The sequence below is a fragment of the Alligator sinensis genome, unplaced genomic scaffold (genome assembly GCF_000455745.1).
Source record: "Alligator sinensis unplaced genomic scaffold, ASM45574v1 scaffold706_1, whole genome shotgun sequence".
In the NCBI taxonomy this organism is placed as follows: domain Eukaryota; kingdom Metazoa; phylum Chordata; order Crocodylia; family Alligatoridae; genus Alligator; species Alligator sinensis.
Window position 1 is genome coordinate 124208 of NW_005842683.1, and position 19892 is coordinate 144099.

Here is a 19892-nt window from a genome sequence, read left to right on the forward strand (position 1 = left end):
AGGATTTTGCAGATGGGGAATGGACAGAGGACATGGGATGGTTGCTCTCTGACTACAGGCTCAGTTTACTTGCCCATGTCATGCCCTGAAGATATGCAGAGTCCTTGACCTGCAACAGCTCAATGGCTGTTTACTAGGTCTGAGCAGTGGTGGGCTCAGATGGCGGTGTGTGTCTGTAGTGGTTTGCTGCCTCTGGCCCTCTTCAGTTAGGCTTTTGCTCCCTGAGTATTTCTCAGCAAGCCTCAGTAATACCAAGTCTTTTAAACTCACTGGACTTTGCTCCCTGGGGTGACTCTCAGCATGCCCCAGTAATAGGTAGTATTTTAACAAATAAAGCAAGAAAGTAAAAAAAACATACCTTACTATCCTGGATACCAGGAGGGGTCCAATGTCTCTCCAGCCTTCTCACAACAGGCTTGCCCTCCTCATAGCCCAGAAGTTTCCTGCCTCTGTTTCTTCTTTCCACACCTCCCTCCCATTCTGCTTGCTGGGGTTTTTGACACCCAAGAAGCCACTCTCTCATTAGCTTTCATACAGCTGTAGGTTAGCTGCCTTCTCTTAAGAGAACAGGCCACCCTACCAGGTAGGCTGCCCCTACCATGGTAGCATCAACATCCACATTTCTGTCCCTTGCGATGCATGTCATCTCTATGTAATATCAGGACTGCACAATTCTTTCCCTTATGAGCATATGGGACAGCCACTTGCAGTAGGCACACATGGCCCTGCATGTGCTGAAAATGAGCTTGATATGCCAGGCCCTCAGGTAACACTGCTCTGGCATGTTGTATTTCAAGTGGCATTGTTGCTAGTGGACTACCCAGTACCAGTTTATGCTGGGCTCAAACATGGAAATGGCTGAGAGGGGGAGTGGGGGCAAGACTTCTGGTGGGGATGTTCTCTCAGGACATGCCTGAGGTGGCTCATGTTCACAAACCCAATGCTGACCTCAAGTGCATGGCTGATGAGCACAAAATGCCAGCAAGTCACCAAAATGGGGCTTAAATGGCTGGGAGTGGTGCATTGTGGGATGCCTGGAAGACCACCTGGCTCACTTGCCCCAGGACAATGGTCTAAAAACCATACAAATGCACTTTGCAATGTCCTGGGATAAAGTGTTACCACATTTTGCCCCACATACATCAGTGGAGGTTGTCTTGGGATGGCAGCCATGGAAGCATGTGCACTTTCAGTTTGGTCCAAGACAAAAAGGTTTCTCCTGCCTGTTCAAACCCTCACAGTTCAGAAAAGGTCTTTCTTTTTAATCTATTCTTGCAGACATATTTTTCACTTGTCATTTCCTTAGTGGTTAGGAGATAAGAAGTAATGAACAGATCAGTGATGCTTCTAGCGTTCAGGAAACTATTCAGTAGTCATGAAAAGCCCTGACAGTGTAATCCTGGCATCCAGCCCTGCAAAGAGTGAAGACCTTTCTCTGATTAGATCTGAAAGGACTCCAGCACTAAGACACTGTGCAGGGAATGGCAAGGAAACACTTGGCTCCTGGATAAGCAAGTACAGCACAAGAGATCATCATACATGGATCCTTTAGTGGGTATCACAAATTGTGATGACAAGACACTGAAGCTGTGAAGATAATCTACTTCAGCCCAGGGTCCCCTGGACACCAAGGTGTGAGAGGCCAGGAGGGTAAGTGTTCTAGAAGGAATATGTGTCTTTGCCACCATGAAGGAAGACATGTGGCAGCTCTCTCCGTTTTTCTCCTCCAGATCTCTGTCAGCTTTGAACCCCAAATACTTCCCTGTGCCTTGCCTTCTTTATACAGGACTGATGACTCATCACATTTTCTCTTTCTCCCCATCTCCCTCTTCCAGCCTACCTTCATGTGTAATTAATTCTCTATTGATGATGGGTGCCCGCGCACCTGACTTGTCTCTGCTTGAAAATTAATTCTCCCTGGACCATTATCTCCCACAGTGTTTCTCGTTCACACTCAGAGGCACATGAGTCATCCAGCCACAGCTGGGAATGTCAAGGCACTTGATGATGCCGTCTCTTCTGATATAATAGGTTCTTCTGAGAGAGAGAGTAACCAGGAGAGACTGCCATCCTGAACTGGAGCTTTCATGATGACAGAGCTGAACACAACATCTACAGAATCCAGCCTGGGGCACAACAGTACACATAATGGGACTCACTGTGAACCTCTTTCACCTGAAATGACAAAGGACATTGCCACGCTGCTTATCTGCCTGTTCGGTCTGGTGGGGAATGGGATTGTTCTGTGGTTCCTTGGCTGCCGCATGAAGAGGAACGCTTTTACTGTCTATATTCTAAACTTGGCTGTCACGGACTGTGGATTCCTGCTCGGTCTATCTGTTGTTCTCATAATTTACATAACTGAATATTTCATTTGTGAACTTTTACCATATGATAATTTAAAACATTCTTTATTATTATTGAGTTTATTTGCATATAGCACTAGCTTATATTTCCTGACAGCCATCAGCATTGAGAGGTGTCTGTCTGTCTTCTGCCCCATCTGGCACAAAATCCACCGTCCTAAGCACTTGTCTGCTTGTTTGTGTGCCCTGCTGTGGACCTTCTCATCCTTCATAATTGGACTTTGCTTAATTAGTTGTTTTTATGGTGGGAACAACATTTGTCAGATGTCATTGAGTGCGATTTTGCTTTTGAATTTCCCAATTATAACTCTCATTATGATTATTTCCAATCTGATCTTGTTCATTAGGATTCAATGCGTCTCACAGCAACATCAGCCAGGAAGGCTCTACATCGTTATCCTGCTCACTGTCCTATTCTTCCTCCTATTTGCTGTTCCCTTAAGTGCTTTTCTGTTTTTTGGAATGCATGGTATGTTGGGCCCTGATATAGGTCTCCTGTTGGCTTCTGCCAATAGCAGCATCAACCCTGTTATCTATTTCCTTGTTGGAAGCTATAGGAAGCGGCGGTTCGGGCGCTCTGTCAAACTTGCCCTCCTGAGAGCCTTTTATGAGAAAGAAGATTGTAGAGAGGTAGGTGAAATCCACATAGCTGAGACAATGCAGACAGCCACTTAAATTCCCAAAAAGCTAGCCTGCAAGAGGAAGTCCTGGGGATGAAGTTTTCCCCTTATTTAGAGAGTCCAAGATATCAGAAATGTGAAAGATCTAACAGGTTGGTCCCTACGTTACTCCCCACCACCATCCTCAGCAAAATCCTTCTCCCAAGTGGTGTTTTCACTTTTTAAGTAACTAACAAGTCACAGAAGGCCTGAGCCTATTTGTTTCGAATCGGTGAGAAAATCCTACTGATTTCTTGGAATCAAGGATAAGTCTAAAGGAGCCTGATGGACTTTGTTGGATAAATTATGCCAGCAACAACATGTAAGTTCAGGATTTTTTGAACATTCTCCCCATGTAGACCTAATTTGTTTTCTTGCCTAGTGTTCTTGTCTTCTTTAAAATACTTTGTGTCAGTAACTCCAGAAAACTCCAGGTTTTTCCCTTTAGGCTACTGCTGTCATGCATCCCTTACAATAGGAGCGACTGTGCTGTACTGGAGGCAATTGAATGAAGTGCACTGGGAACAGGCTGAGGAAGTAAACCGACATTTGCTTTGCCAGTCACTGCATGCATTGGACTGCTGTTTCTGCATTCTTCATCTTCACACTTTTCCTCCCATGGAGATGTGACTGCCAGTGTATAGCAGTCTCTGAAGCCATGAAGACTGCCTCTTCATGGCTAGGAGGTCAAGGGTTTTCTGACAGGTTTCAGTCAACTGCCTTGTCCATTAGGATACCTTGCATGCCTATCCCTAGGCAATTGCACATATTCTTTCTGTGCTTCAGTTCACTTCACAGGAGATGCTGGAGGATTACAGGAGATGCTGGAAGATTTAAATATCATCTGTCTGAGCTTGTGTCTGCCTCATCAGAGTTGGTGGCCCAGCGCTGGTCCCAGGCAGCAGAGGCAGTGTCCTCTCATCCAGTGTGCAGATCTGGGGGCTTACATCCCCAGGAGGAGTCCAGCACAGCACAGAAGCCCTCCTGGGGGTGTGAGCCCCTGGATCTGCACTCCGGATGAGAGGAGGCTGCCTCCACCACCTGTGACCAGTGCTGAGTGTGGGCTGCACCCAGGCAGCAGTGGCAGCGGCAGTCTCCTCTCATCCAGAGCACAGATCTGGGAGATTGCACCTCCAGGAGGAGTCTGGCACAGCCTGGCAGTCCGCCCAGGGGTGTGAGCCCCCAGATCTGTGCGCTGGATGAGAGGAGGCTGCCACTACCACCTGGGCCCAGTCTGTGCCCAGCACTGGTCCCAGGTAGCAGAGGCAGTCTCCTCTCATTCAGGGTGCATATCTGGCTGATCACACCCCTGGGAGAGCTGCTGGGCTCAGCTGGACTCCTCCCAGGGATGTGAGTCCTCAGATCTGTGTACTGGATGACAGGATGCTCCCTTTGTTACCTGGGACTGGTTCTCACTGCAGCCCATGCTCAGTGACAGGGAAGATTGCTGCTGCCGTCACCGGTCCCAGGTGGCAGCGGCAGCTTCCTCTCATCCAGAGCAGAGATCTGGGGGCCCACACCTCTGGGAGGAGTCTGGCACAGCCCCACAGCCCTCCTGGGGTTGGGCCCAAGATCTGTGTGGTGGATGAGAGGAGGTTGCTGCTTCCACCTGGGACCGACGCTGAAGCCAAGTAAGCCTGGCTTTGAAACTCAAAATGTTTTGAAACTTTTGAAACATTTCAATTGCCCTCATTTCATTTTAAAGCTGTTTCAAAGCCTTTTGTTTCATTTCAATTTCGCTGTTTCAAGCTTGAAACGTGTTGAAACAGCTGCAAAATGAAACACCCGGCAAAATTTCGCACAGCCCTACTATGCATTGGCTAAGTTGAAGAAAGTGATCATTTGATGGTAACATTAGTTTGTTATTTTCTCTCATAACTATCCACAGGAAATGGTAGTGTTGAAGTGATTACTCTAGCCATAATAGTCCAGGAAATGTGAGAGGGAAAGATATTTGGAGGTTGGGGTGATATGTATTATTGGAGCAACTGCATGGTTGGGAGAGTGTGATCTGAAGATCAATGCTTTGAACTCAAAAGCTGGATCTTTTGGTCCAAGAAAAGATCTCATTCCCGCCCCCCAAATCTTAACCTATGGAAAGGTGAATTACCACCACTGTAGAGTCTCCCTTAGTCACCTTTGGCTTTTCCCCCCTTGCTTCCCCCCTCCCCCTTCCCTGCTTTACCTTTTGTTTTCCTAATTTCTACCTATTTACATTCTCAATAACATCCTGTTACACTTTTAGCTTCTTTCATTCCTTGGAGTCTCAAAACAGCAGAGACATCCTATGCATGAAGAAGGATGACTACACCCAAAAGCTTGCTAAGAAGTACTCAGTTGGTCTTATAAAATACGTCACATCTACTCAAAGAACTTTGCCTGCCTATGTCCTATGTTACTAAATCCAGTAAACTACGGAAATGCATTTTTGAAATCTTTCTTTTTAATGAATGGACTTGCAGTAAAAGCAGATGGTGTATTATTGATACATTAATGTAAAACTGATATCTGAAGAAAGTCTACCGTGGGGAAGTGTGGCATATATGTCATAGGCCCAGGTATCAGGCAAATTGCCAATGATTAAAGCTACCATATGGCATCTGCATACCATATGCCAATGATTCTGTTACCATATGTTACAGAAACAGCCTAACTGGAAGAAAGGAGGAAAATCTAACAAAAGGCACTAATTAGGGAGGCCCTAATTTTCATGCTAATTAATATGATCAGTTCAGAGAGCAAGAGAGGAACCCTTCAGATATTGGTGCAGCTTTCTCTTCAATGTACCTGTGGACAATCAAAGTGCATAATACCTAAATCCTCACCATCCTTCTAGTTACAACTTGGGGGCAGTGCCTAGTGGAAGCAACACTAGAGCAAGCCTGCCTAGCCTGGCACATCCTGCATAAGGTACCCATCACCAAGGTTAAGTACAGACAGTCAAAAAACCTGAGGCTGAATCAATTCAGTCTTTTCAGGTTAGTTTAAGCTGCAGAGATTGAACCGGCAAGCAAATGAACAGACATTCACTTTTGACTCAGAAAATGCAGGCACATGCCTTCAGTGGCTTAAGCCAGAAGCCGAGGGATACTAGAGCACACATCCCAGCCTGCCAGGTCCAAGGCTTTTCTCCCCTCCCCTCCTCCAGCAGAAGGGGTGTGGTCAAGCCCTCCAGCTATTTCTATGCTGGGGTTTGCCTGGGCAGGGGGAGGGAGCAGTGCCTGCCAGGCTGAGGAGGGGGTGGGTGGTAGTGGCATTGAATTCATAAAAGCTTGGATACAAATAGTCCTTTCTCTGAAGCGAGCATGTATTGTACAGAAGGGTACAACCCTGTGTAGTCCTGCTGGCTGTGATTGCTACAAATCCCAGAGGCACCTGGGAGCAGGAAGAGAAAGTGATGAGGAACCCTGCGAAGTCTTGCTGCTGTGGATCTGGACTGGAAATCCCAGAGACCTCAGGGGCAGCAGGAAGAGAAGTAAACACACAGCCTATGCTGGGACGCTGGGGGTCTGATTTAACTTGAACCAGAAAGGTCTGTGTCGCAGGGCACTAGGGTGTCCTGCTCCTTTGGTGGCTGGAATGAGAGTCAGTTGGGAGGCCCACCTGCTGGTTAACAGGGCTGCCAGGATGAGCTAGTTGGCCCACACCTGCCAGGGGTCAGCTGACCAGAAAGGGCAGGGCCTGGCTCATATATAAACCCCAGAGCTGAAGCCAGGAAGGCAGTTCTCTGCCAGCAGCCAAGGGGGAAGGAGCTCTTCCAGAGGAAGCAAAGGGGAGAGGCCTGACTGCAGGTGCAGCTTCCGGTACTGTTGAGGGACAGAACATGCCCTGTGTGGCTCAAATTATGCTATAGATGGATGGCTTGTGTTACGTTATAGCCCAGGGGCTGAAGTTTTGTTTGCCATTTTATAAGACTGGTGGTTTGGGTGAGACTATTTGGGGAAGGAGGAGGCCTCATTGGGGGCCCACTGCAATGTGGGGACCCCAGCACCCAGCGCCAGAGAGGGTGCGGCATTTGGGGTGCACAGACCCTGGCACCAGAGAGGGTGTGACACTAGGGGCTGCGGAGAGCCCAGGCACCAGTGAGGCACAGAGACAGGGCTGCAGAGAGCCCAGGCACCAGTGAAGCACAGGGACAGGGCTGCGGAAAGCCCAGAGAGGACAAGGGGGCCAATTCATACCAATACCCAAACCAAACAACATCAACAGCAAAGAGGTAGAGCCCTTTTCTCCCCAGCACCACCTGGGGTGACAAGGAACAATGGTAATAAGCTGATGGAGAATAGGTTTAGGTTGGAGATCAGAAGGCAATATTTTACAGTTAGGGTGGCCAAAATCTGGAACCAACTTCCCAGGGAAGTGGTCCTCACCCCTACCTTGGGCAAATTCGAGAGGAGGTTGGATGATCACCTGTCTGGGGTCTTATGAACCCAGCATTCATTCCTGCCTGTGGCAGGGGGTCAGGCTAGATGATCTGTTCAGGGCCCTCTTGACCCTAGCTACTATGAAATTATGAAATGCCATCTGTGAGACTTGGGGTGTGGTAAAGGGATGGCTGGAGCCAAGCATATAGCCCATAAGGTCGGGGTGTCCTGTGACACCCATTTTGAAGTGGGATCCACAAGGGGTCCGGGAACTCACGGGGTTCAGACAGTCCATCAAACCATGTCCAAGAGGACTTCAAGGCAGCCTCCCTATGCTATAAATCGATCAAGACATGGCGGGTGAAAAATGAGGGTGCCCAGTGGGCCAAATAGGCATGGTCGAGGGGCCTTAGGGCTAACACAGCCATCCTTAGGGACCCCATCCCATGACAGTCCGGGACAAGAATGTTATTAATTGGTTTAACCCAAATCTGTTAAGCCTGATACTATATTCAACCAGGTTTATCTTAAACCAATTTTAGCCATTTTGATACTGGTTTATGTGCACTGAGCTTCTGTTCTGTTACAGGTTTAAGCCAGTTTCTGAAGTTCTAAACCAGTTTATGTGTAACTTCTGTCCCTAGCCCAAGAGAACTGGAAACCTCCAGTGGAAGTTTCTGCAGGTGGTCCCAACCACTACCACCTTTGTCCACCACTTAGACTCATTGATGTTGGTGGCATGCCCTTTTTGTGAGGAAGAGGTGAAGGAGACTTTCTTTTACAGCTTCCTTGATTGCCCCTGGTGCAGCCACCTTTTGGTGCCCTCTGCATCCTCTTTGGCACAGTGGACTTGGACTTTTCTGAGACTGTGTGTATCTTCACTACCCTTTACTGAGCAGCCAAGAGAACTGTTATCTTTTTGGCCAAATTCTTGCTCAGTGGGTGTGTCTACACAAGATACTATGTCACCATAGCAACATGCTATGGTGGCATAGCATTGATGGGCAAAAACCATGATGCCACAGCTGTGTTGCCATAGTGACATGTTCCCTCACTATAGTGCATTGCTATGGTGATGTAGTAGTTAAAAATAACCATGTGCTGCTGGCACAGTGCAGTAATGGCTCTTACTGTGCCATCATTTAGTTGCCACTGATAGCACAGTAACAACGGCACTAGGGGCATATGTAGATGTACCCAGTTACGCCAAGATAGCAACTCTGAAAAACTAGAGAAATAGGCTTGCAGGGGTCAGATCTGATGACACCCTACAACTCCTATGCTTCTTGGTCTAGGCAGATGTCCCCTTTGAATTCGGATACTTCAAGTTGCAAGAAAACATGGACCAGTTTGTGCTGCACTGGGCCATCAATAGGGCATGCTGCAAGCTGGAGGAGGGAAAGCTGGTCTGACATGTGTAATCCCATAGTTTCAGTCTCTGGAGACATGGTGTTTTTTGTTGCTGGCAAGTGTTTTATGCTCAGCCACAGACTTTTGCATTTTAATAATTTCTTTTTAAAATTTGTATAATAAAGTTATTAATAAGCCAAAATTCTCCTTTCTCTCTTTCTCCTTTTTCCATATCTCCTAGCTCCCATCCTATTCTTTGTCTCCTTCTGGCTCAGAGGCATGTGTATATATGTGTGTGTGTGTATTTTTGAGAAGTCAGGTTTGAAAGAGTCCTACCTTCTTCAGCAGAGTTCTTCAAATGACTGAGTTGAATACTATGTCACCATCTGCTACAAAGATCATCTTGAAAAACTAGTATAGACATAGAAGTAGGCATCTGTTTGTCTCACAAGACAATAGAATTGGGCCAAGTGAGGGATCAGCTTGCTGAACATCTGTGAGTGTGGCTATAGAGCCCAGTTCTTGAGTGGCAGTCCCTTCCAGTTATGACATTTGAAGTTCATATCAAACAATCCTGAATGTGGTGCAGAGTTCTTCTTTCCTCTGCATGTTGGGCTCTTCTTTCCACAAAGGCCTTCCTTCCATGCTTAATAGAGAATTTCCAAGCACTTTGATCCTCAGCAAACTTCTCCCAGTTGTTTGTGGCTCAGTGTTCATTGCCTTCATATATCTCTTGCAAGCATCTCTGAACCAGAAGTAAGGATGCCTGCATTGTTTTCTTGTTTCCTGTAAATAGTTCCCCAGACAAGAGATCCTTAGGTAAACGGTCATTATCCATTCTCCACATATGACCTAACCATCAAAGTTGACACTGACTAAGAAGAGAATGGATGTTCATAATGTTGGCACATTCCAAGACCTCAGGTTTGCATGCTTGCCCCTTCAGAAAATTCCTAGATTGTGGTGAAAGCAAAAATAAGTGAAGCTGTTGAGACACTTTTCTTGAGTAGAGTATGAGGTCCAGGATTCACTGCCTTACAAAAAGAGTGTAGATGGCTTAAGCATGATAAACATTGGCTTTGGTCTTAACAGTAAATTTTCTGTTGTTCCACACTCATTTGCTCAGAATGTTCATGATACCTGATGCTTTGCCAATATGGGTATTCAGTTCAGCATCAAGCGATACATTGTTGGTAAGAGTGGAGCCAATGTACTTAAATGTGCTTACAACATTCAATACATTTTCACCTATTGTGATTGCTGGTGGTGAATCAATGTTCTGGCCCATTACACTGGTCTTCTTGATGCTGATTGTAAGACCAAACTCTTGGAATGCATGAGCAAAGGGACTGATGAAACTTTGAAGGTTGCTGTCTTTATGGTCTATTGGTGTAGCATCATCAGGAAACAGCAGCTCACGAATCAAAACCATCTGCACTTTAGTCTTCACTTTACAGCATGAGAGGTTAACTAATTTGCCATCTGAGCATGTATGTAGATAAAACCCTTCATTGGTAGTCCCAAAAACATATGTCAGAAAAAGAGAAAATTAAATCCTGAACAGGGTCAGGGTGAGGTCAAGGAGCCTGTCACCAGGTGACCAGGGGTTGAAATCAGGGTAAGAAGTTTTCAGGAAGTTGCTGGGGGCAAGCGGAGGAAGGGAGAGAGAAGTCAGGCATCAGACACCAGATCCTGCCCAGGGAATATAAGTGGATCCAGCTGCCTGTGCCTTTGGTTTGCTGAGTGTTTGTTTGGTGGGCTGTGTATGTTTGGGGTGTGTGCTCTGAGAAGCTGGGAGTGATTGCTGACCGCTGAGTGATTGTTTATTGCTAAGTGTCTGCTGCCTGGGCCTGACAGAAGCCCTAATTTGGGGGAAGAGTCAGTCCAGGCCCAGAAGAGTATAAAAGGAGACCCCCTAAGTGACCAGGGAGTCAGTGACCTGGAAGCCTGAGAACAGGAGCAGCAAACAGGGTAAGCAGTTTTCAGGCAATTCACAGATCAGTTCCTAGGCCAGTTTATGGGCCCTCCCTGCCTTTTGGAGGGGCAAGTCTTTCACCTTGTCATGACATGAGGAAGCAGGAAAAAAAAGAACTGTTTGGGGCTATGCACAATAAAGATAACAGCTTCCAGGGGAGTTTGTTAGGGAAGGTCGGCTTAGCTTAAGAGCAGTAAGAGAGAGAAGGCAGATTAAGTGACCCAGGGAAATGGCTGGAGGACGTCACAAGGCCAGCGCCACTGGAGCAAAACCCCCAGTTTTTATTTTTTAATACATATATGATAGATATGCATTCCCTTCCCTTCCCCAATATTTCTGGCTTTTCTTTTTCTCCCTCTCTATTCTCTATAGACAAGTATAAGTGAGCTCAGACGTAGGATAAGCTTTAACATTTTTATTTTGGTAGCAAGTTTTTGGTTTTGGATATCCACTGTTTTATTTTGTATTATTATTAGGTTTGTATTGATTTTTACTGTTGTATATTGTATTATTATCATTTTTGTATTGATTTTTACTGTTTCATATGGATATTGTATGGTTTAGGCCTGTGTTTGTAAGTGAACCAAAGTCATGTCAAGTTTCCATTTTATATGTCAAGCCTCCATCTTGTGTCCTCTGCCCGGGCATCCCCTGTGTTGCAACTGTATGATTCACGTACCCCTCCCATGTAAATTGAATCCAGGATGAATGAGTGTAATTGGGAATGATTGAAATACAATAGTAGCAGACCTCTACTGAATGGCCTGTAACGACTGGGCCATCAACCTCACATTGATTCATCCAGGAACCATGGACCTCACCCAGGAACAGAGACAAGAACCCAGCATTTGAAAGACAAAAGACCCTGCAGAACCAGCAACTCTACCATTGTACCCCACCATTACAGATACCCGAAACTGCACATTCCTGCATGGAGCACACCTGCTTAGTATGCCAGGGGTTGACCCTTGCCTGGGCATGCCTCCAGTCACTAGGGTCACACAAGGTCTGCCCCTATAAAAAGGGGTAGTGAAGACAGACCCAGTGGGAACATTATTTCCATCCGGATCAGACCAGCTTCACGTCACCTATCTACCCCAGAGGCCCTGCTGGTGACCCCCTCTGGGCAACACCAAGCTGAAGCAGACCCCGACTGGCCATTGAAGATCAACTTCCAGCCTGGGATATGTAGATATTACCTGCACACCTCCTCCTACAATTTGGATTCTCTCTGTCTCTCTTCTTTCTCCTGGACTTCAGTGGACTTCAGCCCCTGCACCGAGCCTCTCTAACCCCTGATGCCATTGTGTGTGTGGGTGCAAGGGAACCAATAAGACATTGTATCACCATCTCCCATGTTCAATAAAACCACTGTCATTTGCAACCCCGAGTTGTGTCATGTTTTACTGAATCCCAGTCCCTTCCTTATCTTAAAGTCTAGTCTCGTTCTCTCTCTCTCTCTCTCTCTCTCTCTCTCTCTCAGCTCCAGCCCCCTCTCTGCTAGTTTCCTGATCTCCTCCCAATTCCACCTTCCCTTTTCTGCCATCTCTCAGCCTCTCCTTGCTTTCCTGCTGTCCCTGCTGCCTTTCAGCCCCCTGTGCTATCTACTGCCCTTTCCCTGTAACTTTCTGCTGCCTCTCCCTGCTTTTCTGCTCCCTCTGCAACCTTTCAGTTTCTCCTGCCACTTTTCCTAAGATGTTTCTGCTGTCCCCCTGCTCCCTACGCTCCTACTGCCTTTTCCCTGTGACTTTCTGCTGCCTTTTCTGCTTTCCTGCTGCCCTGCCACCTTCCAGTCTCTCCTGCTGCTTTTCCTGTAATTTTTCTGCTGTCTGTCTCTCTGTTTTCAGGCTTACCCTGCACCTTCTGTAGTCCTCCCACAAGCAGCTTCCCAGCTCCTTGTGGCTGGCCCGCCGGTTTTTTCAGCAGCTTGGGGCTTTTTTCCGCTCCCCCTCCCGACCTACTGCCACTCCCTGCAGCTTCTCTAGCTGCCCCGGAGCCATCCTCTGGCTCCTCACACCCAGAGCCCCTCTTTAACACCCACACTTTCCCTTGGTCCCATTTTCCCTCTCCCCACCTACCTTTTCAGCTCCCCCATAGCTCTGGCTCCAGTCCCAGACTCTGGCTTGGGTCCCAGCCTGTGTGCCGGCATCCCCTATTCTGCAGGCTTTGGGTGTTGTCTTTTAATCAATTAAGATCAATTAACCTAAAGTTACCCCTAAGCCTCAGTTTTTCACCCCAGGCCCCTCTAGTCTACCAGTTCTAATACTGGTCCTGGTAACTTTCACTCCTAGGAACTTTCACTCCCTACACTTCTACTTTCTTACCTTAACCTTACCCCAGGTATCCCAAGTACACCAAGCACATACATACATACATATCACAACACCCAACTTAGGAACTCACCTGACTGTATGTGTAGGTGGGTGGTATGTGTGTGAATTAGTGAATACACATATATATAGATATCAGTGTGTGTGTGGTATATGAATTAGTAATCCACGTATGTGTATTGGATGTGCAGGTGTTGGTAACTGATTCTGTTTAAATTTGGTGTGTGTAGCATGTATGGGCTTAAACTGGTGATAGGTGTGCATGAACCTTGACTGATTATTTTGAACGTGGGTGTATCTGAGTTGCTAGTGTAAGTGTGTATGCCTAGGAGGGGTGTATGCACCTAGTGAGTGTATGTGTACTTAATTGATTTTTATGTGTGCATGTGTAATTGTACACACACCCGCTTGTCTAACAGCGCAATATTAAGATCCTGAGCGTTGGCCTGACCCCTCAGGGGAACACCACTGCTGCTGCCTCTGCTTACACCTGTGAGGCTTCTGTCCAGGCAAGACCACTCACCATCGATGCTTCCACCCAGGTGCAGGTTTGGTGCTGTGGGGACTGCGGCTGGGGAGTGCCTGCAGTGTAAGCGGTGCCTCCTGGGGGTGTCTCTCAGGGCACAGGCAAGAGAACTAAAGGAGGAGGTGGCTAGGCTCCAAAGCATCCTCTGCCATGAAACATTCATTGATTCAATGCTGGAGGAGACCTCCGTGACTGGAGGAAGAAATACCAGACACTGTGCGAGGGAAGAGAGAGGACATGGATACCCAAGAGGGTGGAAGCTAGAGGTTTGTGACTTCTGGCAGCAAGTAGAGATCTTCACCTCCATCTGCAGTTGTTCATCTGGAGAACAGATATGAAGTCCTAGTAGCAGAGAGGGTGGAGCATGTTCTACTGGTGGAGGAAGACAGGTGTCACAGGCCAGCTGGTCACTGAGTGCATCAATTTAGTCGCAGGCTGACTGGGTGCTGCAACTGTATCAGCCACTGGGCTGTTTGGTTCGGGATTGAGGAGGCAGAGTTGGGAGTGAAGCAAAAGCAAATTTATTATAGCTTACACACACACAACAGTTAACAGAAAGATAAATGCAATAAGCAGATGATGCAGTATTAAAGAGCTACAGTATAAAAAATCTAATAGTAACTAACAACAGATAATAACAACAGATAGATCAATCTGTCACAGGCCAGCTGGGCACTGAAAGGGTATCAGCCACTGGGCTGTTTAAAACAACAGATAGACAGAAATGGGTTGGCAAATTATTGAAATTCCGTCAATGACAGGTGTGCGCCAGGTGATTCCAGCGAAGTCAGCCGTTCCCAATCGATGCTGTCAGAGGGATTACCAGGGAAGATCCCTTGATCAGGATCTGATCCTCACGCACACTGGGAGTCTGGGGTCCAGGCATGGAACAGCAATGACCGTTCTGTTCCCTCCTTCCTGCTGGTCACCTGATGCATGCGCTTTTTATACCTAGTTTTATGTTAATCTGTTGGCTTAAGAGCCACTCACAATATTGCCCTATAGCTATTACCCTATAGAATTAAAAGGTGTTAAAAATTATCATAAAAGGATACTACACAGACTTGGGTTTATCCAATAAGCAAATTACAATGCATCACCTTTTGGTTTGAAATTGACATTGCTCCGCCTAAGCCCAACCCCTTTTAGGTTTCTTTGAATATGCTTTCTTGGGATGTGCTTTCCTGGAATGTGTTAGGTGTGCTAGGCATTTGGATCCAGTTTTTATCGTCAACACTGAACCCTGAGCAAAAAACCCATTAGGTCAGCTAATCTTGGAGCTACAGCTTTGCCTACGGGACCCAGTCAGTTCCATGAACAGTTAATTTATCATTTTGGTTAAACTTATGACAGACAAGTTACATTCATGGGTTATGAACTTACAAGCTTTATATTAGCTAATATTACCTGTTTAGGCAAAATACCAAATGCATCCAAGAAGCACATATTTATTGCTTATTAATCCCTCTGGTTCTGGCCATCACAGACAGACCAGGCCTCATGAAAGTGGGAAGGATTGAGATGACTGCCACCAAGCAGAAGTGATGGGTGGTGGTGTTTGGAGACTCCCTTCTACAGGGGATGGATGGAGCCATCTGCTGACCTGACCCGACCTGTTGTCTCTGGAGGTCTGCTGCTTGCCCAGAGCCTGGATCTGAGATGTCACAAAGGGACTACAGAGGCTTATCCAGCCCTCTGACTGCTACCCCATGCTCCTCATCCATGTGGGCACCAATGATACAGCCAGGGGAGAACCTAAGCATATAAAAAGTGACTACAGGGCTTTGGGTGCAAGGGTGAGGGGGTCTGGGGCTCAAGTTGTGTTCTCATCAATCCTTCCAGTCAAGGGAAAGGGCCCAGACAGGAGCAGATCAACACATGGCTGTACAGGTGGTGTTGTCAGCAGGGCATTGGTTTCTTTGACTAGAGGATGTTCTTCCAAGAAGAACAACTGCTGGGAAGAGATGGCATCCATGGCAGAATGCCATCTCAGTCTCTCCCCAACCTCTGCTATCAGGTTTATTACCTATCTGACAATTTAGTTACCATGGTCACTGTAGAGGGCAGGCACCCCTGGCCCCATCAGCTTCAGGTAACCCTGAGTTGTAACCTGAGCTGGATGCATTCCTGAGGGAGGGGGAACCTGCTTCCTTTGGCTATGCGACTGGCCTCACACACCTGGGTGGTGAGGGCTAAACTCCTCATTGTTCTAAGCAATGATATCATGACTGGGAAGGGAGGCAAATGCCACTGTCCCTCTACTTGGCAATCAGTGATACATTGCCAATTGATTGGCTTGTAGCCAACTTAAGCTGGTCTCCATTGGACCCCATAGTGAGGACATAAGGTCTATACAAATTAAAGACTGCCCAGGAGGAGGGGTGGCAGCCATGATGAAGACACAGAGAGCAGCTGAACATCTGCAGCTCTCTTGTTCTCTCTTGAAACACATGGGCACACTAAGAACTGCCTGCCTCCAGAGGGAAGCTCTATCAGATGGGCTCAAATGGCTGTGTGTGACTGTAGTGGCTTGCTGCCTCTGTGCCTGTTCAATCAGACTTTTGCTCCCTAACTGTTTCTCAACAAGCCTTAGTAATACCAAGTCTTTTAAAGCCACTGGGCTGGGGTGACTCTCAGCATACACCAGTAATATGCAGTATTTTAACAAATAAAGCAAGTAAACACAAGAAAGATACTTTACTGTCCTGGACACTGGGAGGGGTCCAAAGTGACTCCAGACTTTTCACAGCAGGCTTGCCCTCCTCATAGCCCAGAAGTCTCCTGTCTCTGGTGTTTCTCCTCCACATCTCCCTCTGGTTTTTCTTGCTGGGTTTTTGACTCCTAGGGAGTCACTCCCTCACTAGCTTTCTCACAGCTACAGGCTGGCTGCCTCCTCTTAAGGGAATGGGCCACTCTGTTACAGTCTCCCACCTCTACCATGGTAGCATCAATATCCACATTGCTGCCCCTGGTTATGCATGTCATGTCCATAAAATAGCAGGGCTTCACCATGCTGTGCCTTCTGAGGATATGGGACAGCTGTTTGCAGTAGGTAGATATAGCCCTGCATGTACTGAAGATGAGGTTGGGGTGCCGGTCCCTCATGTAACACTGCCCCTACATGTTGTATTTCAAGTAGCATTGTTTCCAGTAATACTTGTACCTGTTGATTACCATTTCTGTGGTGATCCATTCAAAGCCCACCTGGTTGCAGTGGAGGAATGGAGCAATTCCTTGTTTTCCACCTCTCCCCAGAGGGTGATAATATCCATTACCTCATCCCAGTACCAGTTTGTGCTATGCTCACACACGGAAGTGGTTGGTGGTGCCAAGGCTTCTGGTGGGCATGTGGACTTGGGACATCCTTGAGGTGGCTCATGTTCAAAACCCAGTTCCAATGCTGACCTCAAGTGCATGGCTGATGACCACAAAATGCCTGGCAAGTCACCAAAGTGGGCCTTAAGTGGGTGGGCAGGGCAACCTGTGATCTGTCACCTCTGGGCAGCTCTGCCCCCCGTGTTAGAGCAGCCACTCCAAGTTCAAAGCAGCTGGGGTTAGAGTGGGAGTGGCACATTGTGAAATGCCTAGACAAACACCAAAAGAGTGATTTCCCAAAGCCATACGCATGCATTTTGCAATGTCCTGGGATAAGGTGTCACCACATTTTGCTCCACATAAATTAATGGAGGTTGCCTTAGGATGGTAGCCAAGGATGCATGTGCACTTTCAATTTGGTCCAGGAAAAAATCAGTTTCTCCTACAAGGAATGATAGATTTGTTTAAACCATCACTGTTCAGAGCAGGTCTTTCCTTTAAATCTATTCTTGCAGACATCCATTTGTTATTTCCTTTGTGGTTAAGAGATGAGAAGCAATGAACAGAGCACTGATACTTCTGGAGTTCAGGAAACTTCTCAGTAGTCATGAGAAGTCCTGACACCATAATCTTTACATTCAGCCCTGCACAGGGTGGAGAAGACCTTCCATTGATCAGATCTGAAAGGACTCCATGGGTCAGACAATGTGTAGGGATTGGAAGGGAAATACTTGGCTCCTGGATAAGCAAATACACCACAAGAGATTCTCATACATGGGTACTTTAGTGGAAATCACAGTTGGTGATGATGAGACACTGTGGCTGTGAAGATAATCTACTTCAGCCCAGGGTCCCCTGGATGTCAAGGTGTGAGAGGCCAGGAGGGTAAGTGTTCTGGAAGGACTATGAGTTCTTTGCTACCACTGAAGAAGACATGTGACAGATCTCTCCCTTTTTCTCCTACAGATCTCCTTCAGTTTTGAACCTCAGAACCTTCCCTGTACCTTGTCATGTTCATACAGGGTTCTCTCCCTCTTCCAGTCTTCTTTCATCTGTATTTTGTTCTCTATTGGTGACTGGTGTCCACACACTTAACTTGCCTCTCTCTGTTTGAACCTCAGTTCCCCTCAGCTCATTACCTCTGATAGTATTTATCATTCACACTTAGAGGGACCTGGTTCATCCATACCGAGCTGGGACTGTCAAGGCACTTGATGATGCTCTGTCTCTTTTGGTATAATAGGTTCTTCTGAGAGAGAGTAACCAGGAGAGTCTGCCATCCTGAACTGGAGCTTTCATGATGACAGAGCTGAACACAACATCTACAGAATCCAGCCTGGGGCACAACAATACACATAACGGGACTCAGTGTGAACCTCTTTCACCTAGAATGACAAGAACATTGTCACTGTGCTTATCTGCCTGTTCAGGCTGGTGGGGAATAGGATTGTTCTGTGGTTCCTTGGCTGCCGCGTTAAGAGGACCCCTTTCACCGTTTATATCCTGAACCTGGCTGTCACTGGCCTTGGCTTCCTGCTCAGCCTTGCTGGTTTTCTCATAATTCTTATAGTTGAATGTTTCACTTGTAAAGATTTACAATTTGATTCAGAGTATTTTGTCTGACTGCTGTGTTCACATATAGCACTAGCATGTATCTCCTTACAGTCTTCGGTGCTGAGAGGTGTCTGTCTGTCCTCTGCCTTATCTGACACAAAATCCACCGTTCAAAACACTTGTCTGGTTGTTTGTGTGCCCTGATATGGACCTTCTCATTCCTCATGAATGGACTCAGGTTTATTTTTTGTTCTTATGGTTCACATGAAAGGTGTTATATGACACGGTATGTACTTTTAATTTTGAATTTCCCAATTATAACTCCCATCATGGTTGTTTCCAATCTGATCTTGTTCATTAGGATCCAATGCAGCTCACAGCACCATCAGCCAGGAAGGCTCTACATCATTATCCTGCTCACTGTCCTATTCTTCCTCCTATTTGTTGTTCCCTTGAGTGCTTTTATATTTTTTGGAATGCATGGTATGTGGGACATTGGCATATGTCTCCTGTTGGCCTCTGTCAATAGCAGCATCCACTCTCTTATCTATTTCCTTGTTGGAAGTTATAAAAAGCGGCGGTTCAGGCGCTCTGTCAAACTTGCCCTCCAGAGAGCCTTTAATGAGAAAGAAGATTGTGGGGAGGTAGGTGAAACTTGCACATTTGAGGCAATGGAGACAGCCACTTACTTTCCCAAAAGACCAGTCAGTGGGAGGAAGTTCTGGAGCTAAAGCTCTCTCCTTATTCAGAGAGTCCAAGATATCAGAAATGTGCAGGATCTAACAGATTGGTCCCTACATTACTCCCCACCACCACCCTCAGCACACTCTTTGTTCCAAGTGCTATTTTCAGTTTTTAAGTAACTAGCAAGTCACAGAAGGCCTGGACCTATCTGTTCATAATTGGTGGGAAAAGCCTGTTGACTTCCTGGAATCAAGAATAAGTCTAAAAGAGTCTGATGAACTTTGTTGGATAAACTATGCCAACATGTAAGCTCAGGATTTTTCAAACTTTCTCCCCATGTTTTTCTCCCAATTTGTGTTCTTGCCTTGTGTTCTTGACTTCTCTAAAATATTTTGTGTCAGTAACTCCAGGAAACTCCAGATCTTTTCTTGTGGGTCACTGCTGCTATGCATCCCTTACAATGGAGGGTGACTGTACTGTAGTGGAGGCAGTTGAGTCTAGTGCATTGTGAACAGACCTAGGGAGTAAATGAATTGCATGCCCTGGACTGCTGATTTTGCATTCTTCATCTTCACTCTTTTCCTGCCATGGAGATGTGATTTCTAGTCTACTGCTGCCTCTTTATGGCTAGGAGGTCAACGGTTTTCTGACAGGTTCCAGTCAGCTGCTTCCTCCATTAGGATGCCATACATGCCTATCCTTAGGCAATTGCACATGTTCTTTCTGTGCTCCAGTTCACTTTATAGGAGATACTGGAGGAATTAAGTAT

The 19892-nt window shown here is 46.7% G+C and overlaps 1 protein-coding gene and 1 pseudogene across 1 annotated transcript; both read left to right on the plus strand.

Moving 5' to 3' along the window:
* Positions 1–2087: 2087 nt before the first annotated feature.
* On the plus strand, positions 2088–3041 carry LOC106722794 (proto-oncogene Mas-like). The gene has a single exon (XM_025215900.1). It carries the CDS (start codon positions 2088–2090, stop codon positions 3039–3041), a length of 954 nt encoding a protein of 317 aa, XP_025071685.1.
* A 6854-nt stretch (positions 3042–9895) lies between these two features.
* Positions 9896–19170, plus strand: LOC112551959 (annotated as a pseudogene).
* The last annotated feature ends 722 nt before the right edge of the window (positions 19171–19892 follow it).